The 13719-nt window shown below is 35.3% G+C and overlaps 1 protein-coding gene across 1 annotated transcript in view; it reads right to left on the reverse strand.

The window, feature by feature from the left end:
* LOC149811727 (galactolipase DONGLE, chloroplastic-like) overlaps positions 1-10453 on the reverse strand; it is a 74335-nt gene extending 63882 nt beyond the window's left edge. The window contains exon 1 of the mRNA XM_089992909.1: positions 9253-10453. Coding sequence (XP_089849035.1) covers positions 9253-10453 — 1201 coding nt within the window. The remainder of the gene's footprint in view (positions 1-9252) is intronic.
* Between the last annotated feature and the right edge of the window lie 3266 nt (positions 10454-13719).

Raw genomic sequence — 13719 nt, forward strand, 5'->3', positions numbered from 1 at the left:
TCCAAGGAAGTAGTTTAATTCGCCCATCAAGCTCATTTCAAACTCTTCCTGCATAGCTTTAGCAAATTATTTACAAAGAGAATCATTAGTAGAACCAAATATTATGTCATCAACATAAATTTGCACAATAAGAATATCTGAATTAAAAATTTTAATAAATAAAGTGGAGTCTACCCAACCAATGGAAAAATCAGATTGTTCTAGAAATTTTCATAGTCTTTCATACCACGCTCTTGGTGCTTATTTAAGTCCATACAAAGCACTTTTTAATTTATAGACTTTTTTGGGATATTTCTCATTTTCAAAACCTGGAGGTTGCTCTACATAAACTTCTTCATTGATGTGTCCATTTAAGAATGCACTCTTAACATCAATTTGATATAACTTAAAGTTCATGTAACTAGCAAAAGCAAACATCATTCGAATTGACTCCAGTTGAGCCACTGGTGCATAGGTTTCATCAAAATCTATGCCTTCCTCTTGATTATAGCCTTGTGCTACTAGTCTTGCTTTGTTTCGAATGACTTCGCCATTTTCATCCAGCTTGTTTTGGAAGACCCATCTTGTTCCAATTACTGAATGACCCTTTGGTCTATCAACTAGATCCCAAACATTATTCCTAGTAAATTGGTTAAGTTCTTCAGACATGTCCAAAAGCCAAAATTCATTATCACAAGCCTCATTGATATTCTTTGGTTCTATTTTAGATATGAAAGCAACATTTGCAATATATTTTTCTAATTGCCTTCTAGTTTGGACACCACTATTTATTTCTCCAATAACTTGTTCATGTGAATGATTAGAAACTTCTTTCCAAACTGGTTGAAGAGAAACATTTTCTTGAGAAGTACTCTCTATCAAAGGTTCTTCTTGAAGTATTACTTCTTCTCCTTCGCTTAGAGGTATTACCTGCTCACAATTCTCATCAAATGCAACATGTAAAGATTCTTCAATACAAGATGTTCTTTTATTAAAAACACGATAAGCTTTACTTCTAGAAGAATATCCAAGAAATATTGATTCATCTGATTTTGAATCAAACTTATCAAGATTATCTTTGGTATTTAACAAGAAATATTTACTATCAAAAATTTTAAAATATGAGATCTTTGGAATACGATCATAATACAATTCAAAACATGTTTTATGTAAGATTGGTCGAATAAGAACACAGTTTAAAACATAACATGTTGTATTTATTACTTCAGCCCAAAAGTATTTTGGTAAATTTTTATCTTGAAGCATGGTTCTAGCACATTCTTGCATAGTTCTATTCTTTCTTTCAACAACTCCATTTTGTGGAGCCGCTCTAGGAAAAGCAAAGTTGTGAGATATACCATGTAAATCACAAAACTTTAGAAAAGATTCATTTTCAAATTCACCACCATGATCACTACGAATTTTAATTATAGATGTAGATTTTTCATTTGTAATTCTTCTACAAAGTTTAGAAAATTTCGAAAAAGCATCATTTTTGCTTTTTAGAAAAATCACCCATGTAAACTGGGAATAATCATTTACTATAACAAAAGCATACTTGCTACCATTCAAACTTTGAATTCTAGATGGTCCAAATAGATCTAAATGTAAAAGTTCAAGAGGACGTTTAGTTAAAACAATATCTTTAGCCTTAAAAGAACTCTTGATTTGTTTACCCCTTTAGCAAGCATCACATAAGTGATCTTTCTTATATGGTATTCTAGGTAGGCCTCTAACAAGATTATTCTTGGATAACTTTGAAATAATTTTAAAGTTAACATGTCCAAGTCTCTTGTGCCATAACCATTGAATTTCATTTGAAACAATAAGACATTTTTCATTAAAAGTGGGTAACTCATCTAGATATAGTTCATACACATTGTTCCTTCTTTTACCTTTAAAAATGATCTTTTTAGATTGAAAATCAGAAATTAAGCATAAATCATTTTCAAAAGAAACATGAAAGCCTTTATCACATAATTGACTAATAGATAATAAATTATGCATTAAACCATCTACTAAAAGAACATTTTCTATCAAGGGAAATTTTGGATTACCAATATTACCAATACTGATTACTTTTCCCTTGTTATTGTCACCAAAGGTGACGGTTCCTCCATCCTTACTTTGGAGGGTGGAAAATAACTCCGGCCTTCCAGTCATATGTTTGGAACAACTGTTGTCCAATATCCATTTGCTCCTTATTTTGTGTACCTACAACAAAATTAGAAGACAAAGCATTTGATCCCTTTCTATTTTCGGGTCCATGAGAGTTAGTCTTAGGAATCCATATCCATTTGGATTTTGGTTTCCTTTGATAATAAATATTCTTTCTATAAAAAGATTTAGCATTTCTAGAATAATCATGTCTAGGCTTATAAGCATTATAAGTTCCATGATTAGATGCATTTCTATTATAACTAGAAAATTTAGTTCTTTGAGAATATTGTCTTTGATTCTTCACCACATAGTTTGGTCTATTTTGAGTATCAAAGAAGCTATATCCCAATCCGGTTTTATTAACCGAGCATATTTGAGAACCAAGAAGTCTTTCTAGATTCTCTTGTCCATTTGTGAATTTGGTCACTATAGAAAGAAGATCATTTGATTTTTCTTTTAGACTAGTTATTTCTTTTTGTAAGAGATTGGTTCTAATTTCAATTTCTTTTATCTCAAATGCTTGGCAAGAGTTTTCCTTCTTGAGATCTTCTATCTCTTAAAGTAACACTTTGTTTTGAGAGTCAAGAGTTGAATTTTCAGTTTTTAACTCTTTATTTTAGGACTAAGACTCTTAAATTTAGCATATAAATCATTAAATGCTTCTAATAACTCATCATAGTTAAATTGACTTACCGAATCTTCTTGTGCTACAAAACACATGTTGGCGACTTCTTTATTTGATTCTTCATCGGAAGAGAAGTCACTATCATCCCAACATGCTTGAAATGCCTTTTTCTTCTTGAATTGGTCCTTGGGCTTGATTTTGAGAAGAGGACAATCTTTCTTGATGTGTTCTGCCTTTTTGCAGTTAAAGCACTTGACTTCATTTGGATTGGAAGAATTCACTTTCTTTACCTTTTTTTGAAATCTTTCCCTTTTGATAAATCTTTTGAATTGCCTTATAATGAGGGCAATATCTTCATCTTCATTTTCATCTTCTTCTAAATTTTCAGAATCAGAAGTAGCTTTAAAAGCAAGAGATTTCTTCTTGGGTTCTTCTTCTTGTCTGTCTTGAAGTTGAACTTCATATGCTATTAAGTTACCAACCAAATCTTCAAGAGTGAGAGTGTTTAAATCATTTGCCTCTTCAATAGCAGTGGTTTTTTTCTCCTATTCAGGAGTTAAACACCTTAGGATTTTTCTGACTAAATCAACTTGTGAATATTTTTTTTCAAGGGATTTCAGAGTGTTAGTGATATCGGTTATTCTTTTATCCATGTCCGATATAGATTCATTTTGCTTCATTTTAAACAATTCAAATTTATGTACTAAAGAAACAATTTTAGATTCCTTTACCTTTGACGTACCTTCGTGAGTCACGAGAAGAGTATGCCAGATTTCATTTGTTATAAAGCATTGAAAGATACGATTGAACTTTACCTTGTCAACGGCACAATACAATGCATTCATTGCTTTGGCATTAAGTGAAGCAATCTTCTTTTCTTCATCGGTCCATCGGTTGAAATCAGTTGATGAAGTTTGGTACTTATCTGATACAGCTCTCCAAATATCGAGATCCATGGATTGCAAGAATATTGTCATTCTCACTTTCCAGTATCTATAGTTTATTCTATCAAAGAGAGGAGGACGAACAGAGGAGCATCCTTCTTTATGCTGAGATGTTGTAGTTGCCATGCTAGATGATTATCAAATCAAAATAATAGCAAACTTGCTCTGATACCAAATGAAAGTGCAGTAGGATCGAGGCAACAAGCACTAGAGGGGGGGTGAATAGTGCTTTTAATAATTGTCTGCGGAATATTGACGAATTTTGCAATTTGAAAAGCAAACACACAAAGAACACATAATTTATCCTGGTTCGGTCTTTCCCGACCTATATCCAGTCCCAAAGCAAAACCCACTTGAGATTTCCATTATCAACCTTGTGTAACTACAAGATCATACAGACCAAATCTGGTCCCACTTTCAGTAACACACCTACTGAAAGCAAACAACTCCTTTAAACCAAGGAGTCCTTCCTTTTACAGAAAAATAAATAACAACTTACAAAACAACCTATGAGCCCTTATTATGAATGCAAATGAGATGCAATTGGCTTTTGAGGTTGTTGAAATACTCTACTCACGAATTCACTCTCTCTCAAAGGAATTTGAGTGAAAAACTGAAGTGAAAAATATCACGTGAGTGAGAAAATGAATATGAGTGAAAAGCAAAGAGTAATTCAATATAATTCTATTGAATTTTATGTTTTTGAGTGTAGAATGCACTCATATTTATAGTTGAAAGTTTTCATACGTTGAGGGTATGAAAGGGTGTCAAAACAGTCCATTTTGAATGATCAAAACGTTTGAAAAATGAAAAGACACGCCTTTTTGAAGTTTCAGGAAAAATGGTAAAATTAGTCGACTGAAACAGTAGTTAGTCAACTAATAGTTAGTTATTAGTAGACTAACAGTTATCGTCGGTCGACTGATCTGTTTATCGAGTCGTTTGAAAATCTAAACTTTTGAAACTTAGTCGACTAGATATAAAATTAGTCGACTGATAATATCATTAGTAGACTGAAAAACCTTTCAGTCGACTGCTGCTAAAATCTTCTTAAAAACATACATTCTGTCCGGTCGACTGATAAAAGTCATTAGTCGACTGCTGCTAAATTTTCAGAAAACACATGTTTTGTCCAGTCGACTGATAAAGTCATTAGTCGATTGCTGCTAAATTTTCCAGAAAACAGACATTATGTCCAGTCGACTGATAAAACCTTCGATCGACTAATTTGACAAAAATGACTTTTTAGAAAATATGGCGCGAAAGGATTAGTCGACTGGTGAGTCTATTGGTCGACTAATAAACACAGAAATTTAAGAAAAGAGTTTTCTAAAAATATTTTCAAGAAAGGTTCTTTTAGAAAAGTTTTTCTAAAGATTTTTTAGGTGAAATGCAATCGAAATATGCACTCTAAGTAAGGCTCTTACAAGAATCTAAGACTTTAAATAAATTTAACATTTGCACACTAGTCTTCAAAGATTCTTCATCGAATTCTTCAATTCTTGTCATCTTTCTTTATCGCCTTAGCTGAAATACAGTTGATTTACTTATTCATCATCAAAACCTTATACTTGAAGTAACATGTACAACTTCATTGTCGTAACAATCATGAGTGCCATTAAGGCATTGTTTTGTTATTGTAGGTGGATCTTGTCTTTTTGACGGTTGAAAAATGAAAGAGACTTGTACGCTGGGACCTGTTGACAAGAATGCTTGTTTACAGATGCGCGAAAGAGTCTCTACCTCATCTGGTATTGTCCATTCACTCAGTATATGCAATATATCATAAATCGCGAGTGTAGTAACATACTACCAATTTGTGAGATATTGTTTTGTTTGTTAATATCGATTTGTAAGCTATTATGCTGAATTTCTGTATCAAATTGTAATATATTTTATGATATGTATATCGATTTGTAAGATATTATGTGTTTTGTAGTGTCGATTTGTAAGCTATTATGTTTAATTTTTGTATCGATTTATAATATAATTTGTGATATGCATATCGATTTGTAAGATATTATGTTTTGTAGTGTCGATTTGTAAGCTATTATGCTAAATTTTTGTATTGATTTATAATATAATTTGTGATATGTATATCGATTTGTAAGATATTATGTGTTTTGTAGTATCGATTTGTAAGCTATTATGCTGAATTGTCGTATTGATTTGTAATATATTATGCAATATGTGTATCGATTTGTAAGATATTATGCGTTTTCTAGTATCGATTTGTGAGATATTTGTAGAAAGAATTTTAAAATGTGTGTGTGCATAAATACATTGTTGCACGCTTGCGATGGTAATTTTCGTATTCAAATCGCTGCTTATTTAGTGATTTCTATTAAAATTGCTTCACAGTGTCGTAGATATAATTAAATTGTTGTCACGAAATCGCTATCGTCAACACATATATACGATAAATTATTTCTTTTATTGGCATGGTAATTAACAACTGGATGCATAGTATAAGCAAATAACAAATCATTGTTGCTTTTATATTGTGATTTGTTGAATCATTTCTTTGACTTGCTTAGCCTTATCGATATCCGTTGTTATATGCATCTTGAATAAAACATAGTAAACGTATGCGCTGGCTAACACAAAATGATATCTTGCTTATGACAGTGGTGAGCTTATCATTTGATTGTAATGAAGATGATCTATCTCAATCATTGGAAAGTTATAAAGAAGTGAACATCTGTACTAATGACGCACCTGAAGAAGTGAACATGTGCACTAATGATGCACATGATAAGAAGGGTGCATGCATTGGATTCACTATTGACTTGAATGTTCCAGCAGAAGAAATGCAATTCGATAATGAGGTAGACGATCATGATAGTACACTTGATAAAGGTGTAGACACTGAGAATGTACATGATAGTACACTTGACTCTGTTCTCGTAGAAGAAATGCAATTTAATAATGAGAAAGCTGCATACAAATTTTACAATGATTATGCCTTAAAACTTGGCTTCAGTGTTAGAAGGTATTCTTGGTCAAAAAATGCACAGGGTGTCATGGTGAGAAAAATATATGTTTGTTCTAAGAAAGGTTGGAAGAAGTCAAGTGAAAATCTAACAAGGAGCAAGCCATATTCAAGATGTGGATGTCCAGCGAGAATGGTGTTAAAAAGACTTCTGAATGAGAAATATGTAGTTCATACTTTAATCAGTGATCATAACCATGATTTAGCAGCTTCATTTATGACTCTATGTTAAGGTCACATCGTATAGTAATTGAAGCACATACTGCAATTGCAGATAGCGCCAACATTGCACCAAGGAAGACATATAATTTATGCGCGCATATAGATGGTGGTTGCGAGAATGTGTCATTCACACCTATGGATCTAAGAAACCACTTGAGAAGAAAGATGACAAATAACATGAAGAATGAAGAAATATGTTCTTTGGTTGATTACTTACAGAAGAAATCAAACATTCACCCTGGTTTCTTTAGCACAATGCAACTTGATGAAGATGGATATGCTATGAATATGTTTTGGGTAGATTTAAAGTCAATAGTTGATTATGAATGCTCCAATGATGTGCTTGTTTTTTATACGACAGTAAAGATTAATACTGAACAATGGCCATTTGCGAAGTTTGTCAGAGTGAACCATCACACGCAGAGTTATATATTAGGCGATGCTTTTTTGTATGACCAGACCAAGGAAAGCTTTCAGTGGTTGTTCAGAGTATTTACACAGGCAATGGATGAGAAGCAACTTGAAGTTATACTTACAGATGGTGATCACGCAATTATGGCTGCAGTGTCTCATGTATGGTTAGATGCACATCATCGCCTATGTTTGTGGCATATCTTTCAAAATGCAACAAAGAACATATGACACGTATTTAATCAGAAGATAGGGTTTGACAAAAAGTTTACAAGGTGTGTACTTGAGAGTGTAGATGAGGTCACCTTTATGTATGATTGGGAGGCAATGATTTAGATATACGACCTTGAAGACTGTCTGTGGTTATAAATTTTATATACAGAAAAAGAGAAGTGGGCATTGGCATATGAAAGACAATACTTTTGTGCAGGTATGATAAGCACACAAAGAGCTGAATCTATGTATGTCACACTGAAGAAAACCTTGTATTCATGTTTAACAATGTTTTGTTTCATGAAATAATATAAATTATTTGTAGATGGTCTTAGACAGAATGAGCTTGAACAAGATGTGAAATGCTTCAATATACGCCTTGTAATTTTGGGCATAAAAATATTGATGCAACTTGCAGGTATGTATATACTAACTGTATTTGAATAGATTAAGGAGAAGGTTATACAGGTCATAAATTGCAACATAGAAGGACGCGTGCAAATCGAGAATATACACAAATACCATATTGTACGGGAGGGCGAAGAGCATTCGAAAAGATAAGAAGCACATGTCACGTACAATGTTGACAACTGAACAATTGAATATACATGAAAATGTATGAATTCAAAGGTATTTTATGTTGTCATACATTAAAGTCACTTAATCAAGAGAAGATACAAGAAATACCTGAGTCATATTTAATGTGAAAATGAATGAGATAAGCAAAGATTGAACTGCTGGATACAGATATGGTCAGTCAATCTGGTGTTGATGAGAAGTACCACATAGTCTCCCGTTACCAACAACTATGTAGGTCACTCATGCATGTTGCAGATTTGACATCGAAAAGTGAAGAAGCCTATATATACATGAGAAAATTATCAAGGGAGTTACTTGAAAACGTGCAGTAATTCACCATCAGTCTGTTGCAACTCATGAAGGCCAGTCCAACAACTGGGAGCGAACAACAGAGGTAAAAATCATTCTTCCATTGACACTCATGAGAAGTTGCGTCAAAGCATAAACATCATCTTCAACAAGTCAGGAGTGAATGTTGTAGATTATGATAAAAAAATTCACCTAGCAAAGGGTATCAAAAGAAAATTTGCTTCTAATCGCAGTAGTTAGAGGATAAAGGGTGCACTAGAATTGGTTGGCAAGACAATGTCTAAGAAGCAACCAACCTTTAAGCAAAAGCAACCAAGCCCTTCACATGAACATGTATGTAATACATTATATTGTTTTCCATGTAAATTGCATTATGTGCAGCTTATCAATATCTAACTTGTATAATTTCTAACATATAATCAATGTTGAGAGGATGTTTGCATTTCTTGTGAAACTTAATGTAGTATCTTATATTATTTTGTTTCATGACAAACTCAGATAAATTCGAAAGCAAGCTATGGAACACAGGAATCACGTGTAAATTCTGTTTAAGTCTTACCATAAAGTTAGTTGTTATGCCTCTTTGCATGACCCAATTTTCATATTGTCGGATTTGTTAATAGTTTAACAAAACAGGAGTTCAATATGCTTATACACTGAATGGTCTTATTAAGAAAGAGTGTTTGGATGAAGCCATTTTCATGACAAGTTTCTAACTTAGATTTTTGTCATTCTAGGCAGTTGAATTAAGTTTCCTAAACCCTTTGTGGCATTTCCCCATGACCCGGCATTCAACTTTTGTTTTCTTAGGAACTGACTTGCTCTAGTGAAAAAGCCTTCACCCTTTTTCACCACTTTGTTGGGGCATCTAAGCAAGCCAATATAACTCTCCAAGTCATGAACACACGTAGGGTTTCTCATCTTGAAGAAGTTAAGGGCAAGTTCCACACCAACGTGAGCATAGCATGCATGGCTCCAAGGAAGCTCGCACCCTCCCCTCAAAACCCTAAAATTCTCATTGAGGAAGACCCCTGGTACCTTTGTTATGGGGTCATTGACGTTGACTACCCTCAAAACTTTAACACCCAGTTCCTCACACCTCCTCTTGAACCCAGAGTTCCCCACCCTGGGCCCAGCAAATGAGTAAACTGTGATGGGTATGTATTCTCTTGATCCAAGCTTGTTTAGTCCAATCTCTGCAATATCATATGCCAGTAGCATAGCCAGGGAGCTCCCCATGCTATGTCCAGCCACAGTGATGCTCATCTCCTCCCCTTTATACTTGTTGATGATTCTAGAGACCTCAGCAAGAAGTTGGTCTCTACAACTTGCATGACCAAACTTGCAGGAGCTATCTGTGGATGTATATAGGGTAAGAAAGCCTAGTTCTACCTTAACGTCCAGCCTTGGATCACGAGGATCTAGTCTTGCAGGTGTTAGTGCACTCATGAAGTTGGCAACCCATTCAGTCTGGGTAACAGTTCCCCTGAAACTGATAAGGATGTCTCTTCTTGCCAAATTCTTGATCTCCCTTTGCGAGGAGACGGCGACGTATCCTATCCACCGACTCGAGCACGAGGCCTCTCGCAGTGGCATGTTGATGCCAGGAGTTGCATAGATGTACTTGGTGACCTCATAACCAGAGTTGTCTAGGCCAACCTCCTTTAGCATGTTGTTCCTTCTATACTTGCAGTTGCAGTAACTCTTGGACATCGGGTCGAGGTCGAAGGCATGGTAGCATGCCATGACGAACTCCCCATACTTGATGATCTCGTTCTTGAGGATGGGGTTGAGGGGCTGAAGAAGACCCTTCCAGTTGTTGGACCCTTGAATCTCTCTCCACATGCGTGCTAGGGCATCTCTTGATTCAATAGATTTTAAGGAAGTAGATAATGGTACTAGGCAAGATGGCGTACTCCGTACTGCGATTTCGCAACGGAAAACCGACTGTCGAGTCTGGAACATGCAAATTCTCGGCGAATGGAGAGATTGGTTTGACATGAAAAGGTGAGAAGCCATTGACAGACTGAGAGAAGGCTGTGTATGTGGATTACTTGTAAAGATAAGAAACCTTGTAGTATGGAAAGGAAGATTGTAGAGAGAGGGGGTGAGAAGGGCTGTGTATGTGGATCACTTGTAAAGAAAATAAACTTTTGTAACTTGGGAAAGAAGAATATTGTAGTAGAGAGAGAAAGAGATGGGGGTGGTGGCAGAAGAAGGTTGAGAGTGGGGAGAAGTGGTAGGGGTGCATGGAGTTTATATGGTCGGAGGGACTTACAATGACATCTATCATCGTTTCCTTCGTTACTGCCGTAATAAATTGGAGCATGTTTGGCGAGGATTTGACCAGATTTTTGGGTACCTTTTCTTTCCAGTGGTCGGTTGTAGCAATCCAGTTGAGTTTTTTGGCACTCGCCCATTTGAAAAATATTATATATATATTTGATATCTCATTTGAGATGGGCCAGACCTATTCTATATTTCTATATCATGAGCATGAGATGATGTAACAAGTGGTTGACTTGAACATATTTTTTGGGTATTGGTGAAAAGGAGACCGAAAAGCATGAGAGTTAAAGACAAAATTAGAGCAGCTTCGTTTCACTCATCCCCTATGTCATCCTCCATTTTCATACCCCTCTTAAACTTTTGTATTTTGTCAATCGTTCTTTAAAAAAAAAGTATTTTGTCAACCATTGATTTTTAAATCGCTAAAAGTCCTTGCACACGTTGGGTTTCAGTGATTTAAATGTCGATTCTCCTAAACAAATGTTGTAGATCATATCTATGCCGTCCGATTTGAACAAAATAACTTGCATCAATGAAATCACAATGAAGTCTATGAATATAAGAATGACTTTGGGGATGAGTTGAACAGATTTCCAAATAACAAATCAGAGGTGGAAAACTACAAGAAAAAGACAGAAAGAGAAGCTAGAGAGAGAGAGAGAGAACAGTCGCTAATGAAACTAGGAAGCAAAGCTAGAGAGAGAGAGAGAGAGAGACAGGCGCCGACACAATTCCTCGTCAATTCTGCCCTTCTCTTGACCTATGGTAACTTACGCGGTACACTGTTTGCTACGAGAGAGAGAGAAGAGAGTTGTTGATAGAGATGGAGAGATGTCAACGTGGAGATCAAGCTAGCGTGTGTTTGTTGGGGCGGTCACCAAGAGCGGCTGCTGTCCCACTTGCTTTGGGTGGTCGGCGCTCTCTCTCTCTCTCTCTCTCTCTCTCTCTCTCTTTGGTAGTTATTTATAGGATGTGGCTACAAATGATGTGCAGCAGTCTCAGACGAAGAAAAAGGAAAGGGAAAAAGAAATCTAGTGTCGTTTTGAAGTTGTTCCTTGAAGACGTGTACTGACTGGGAAACTATAAAAGATTGGCCCACCCATCGTATCTTCAATGAAAATAAGTTTTTTTTCTTTCTCGGTTTGCTATTTTTTGCCTTTGAAAATAGGGCGAGGGAATACGGGAAGGAGCGTTTGGGGTTGTGGGGAGGTTAGGGGTTGAATCACGGGGCTTAGAGATCTGAAGATGGGATCTCCGCACGTGTCCACCGTAGTTTTCCTAACTATGGTCTTGAGATTAGAACTATGATCAAATCTTCGTAACTATAATCAAATTTTTTTTTCGAAGTTTAATTAAAGGAACATGTTTTAAATAGAGTTTTGCTAACTATGGTTTTGAGATTAGAACATTGTTTGTGAAGTCCCCTTAGTGAGGATGTAAGATAGTAATTTTGTTGAGAAAACAAGTAATTTATTAATCATGGAAGGGGTCAATGTTTATAACACATGCTAAGAGAATATTGGCTACCCTCGTAGTTTCAAACCTTCAATTTAAATTCACAAGAGGAGCCTAATTGAGACACGGGGTTTTGGAAGTTGTTTCAACCTCTAAACAGGCAACAAAAGATAATATGCTAACAAAGCCTAAAACTAAAAATGGTTTCACACAGTTAAGTACTGAATTTGGAAACCCAAACAGCCCAAAAACTGTCGCAAATGATATATTAATTGATGTCAAAATATAACTAAGTATTCTCCCAAAAATCAGATGCGCAACATGTGCACACTTGTTGAGGTATTTTACCGAACACTTGGTGAGCACCTCACAACCACATGAAATCAACAATTTTCTAAATATTGATTCAACACCAAAAATCAGTCAAAGACAATATGAATCCTATTCAAATAATAATGCTTTTCAAAATAAAATTCAGTCATATAATTCGTGCAAGCAATTTATCATAGATGTGTCGATTCTTGTGTCCAACACTCAAACATCAAGATCAAATAGTGAAACTTGCCCTAAATGATACCTTCTAATATGATACAAATTTCACTTAAATAAACAACAATTCGGATTCAACATTCAATCATCGAATCAAATAAGAAAAAATTCAATTTCAACGTTAACCCAAATCAGTTTATAACAGTCAAAATAAAATAGCATGCAAGACAATAAAAGGATCGGCCAAGGTAGGGTGTCCTTAGCTCCAAACATAGCCTAGTTGGATCCAAACTCGCCTTAGGAAGATCCAGCATGGCTGGTATAAGAAAAAATCAAATTAAAATAAAAAATAAAGAAAATTACTTGAAAATCTCACATACACCCACCATTTCCTTAAACAGATCCCAACTGGCTATTAAAGCTTACAACAACAACAACAACTACTACGCCTTCATCCCAAAACAATTGGGGTCAGCAATATGAACCAAAAAATAAATTCATTTTGGGTCTTCCACATGAATCCTTTTTCCTCCAATCATTTCTATCCAATGTCATGTCCTCGGAGGTTCAAAGCATTCATATCCTTTCCTATCATCTCCATCCAAGTCTTCCTAGGCCTACCCCGACCTCTTTTAACTAATATATTTTCCCATTTCTCCAACCTTCTAACTGGAGCATCATTAGGCCTTCGCCGAATATGTCCAAACCACCGTAAACGATTCTCTCGCATCTTATTTTCAAAGGGTGCAACACCTACCTTCTTACGTATCTCCTCGATCCGAATCTTATCTTTTATTGTATTTCCACACATCCATCTAAGCATCCGCATCTCAGCTACACTCATTTTTTGAAGCTTAACCTAAGAAAAATAAAAATGCCAATTTTTGAACAAAAAAATATTATCGAACATGCTCTAAATAAATACTGGAATCTCAAAACTAAGCTTAAAATGGTGTCTTGGCCATGTAGGCTTGGTTCAAGCTGGGCGTGAGTTGGGTTTGGGCAACCAGACTCAAGGTTTCGACACCATCTTTATCCAACTTGCCCATATG

The sequence above is a fragment of the Nuphar pumila genome, chromosome 17, assembly GCF_984573655.1.
Source record: "Nuphar pumila chromosome 17, dmNupPumi1.hap1.1, whole genome shotgun sequence".
Lineage (NCBI taxonomy): Eukaryota > Viridiplantae > Streptophyta > Magnoliopsida > Nymphaeales > Nymphaeaceae > Nuphar > Nuphar pumila.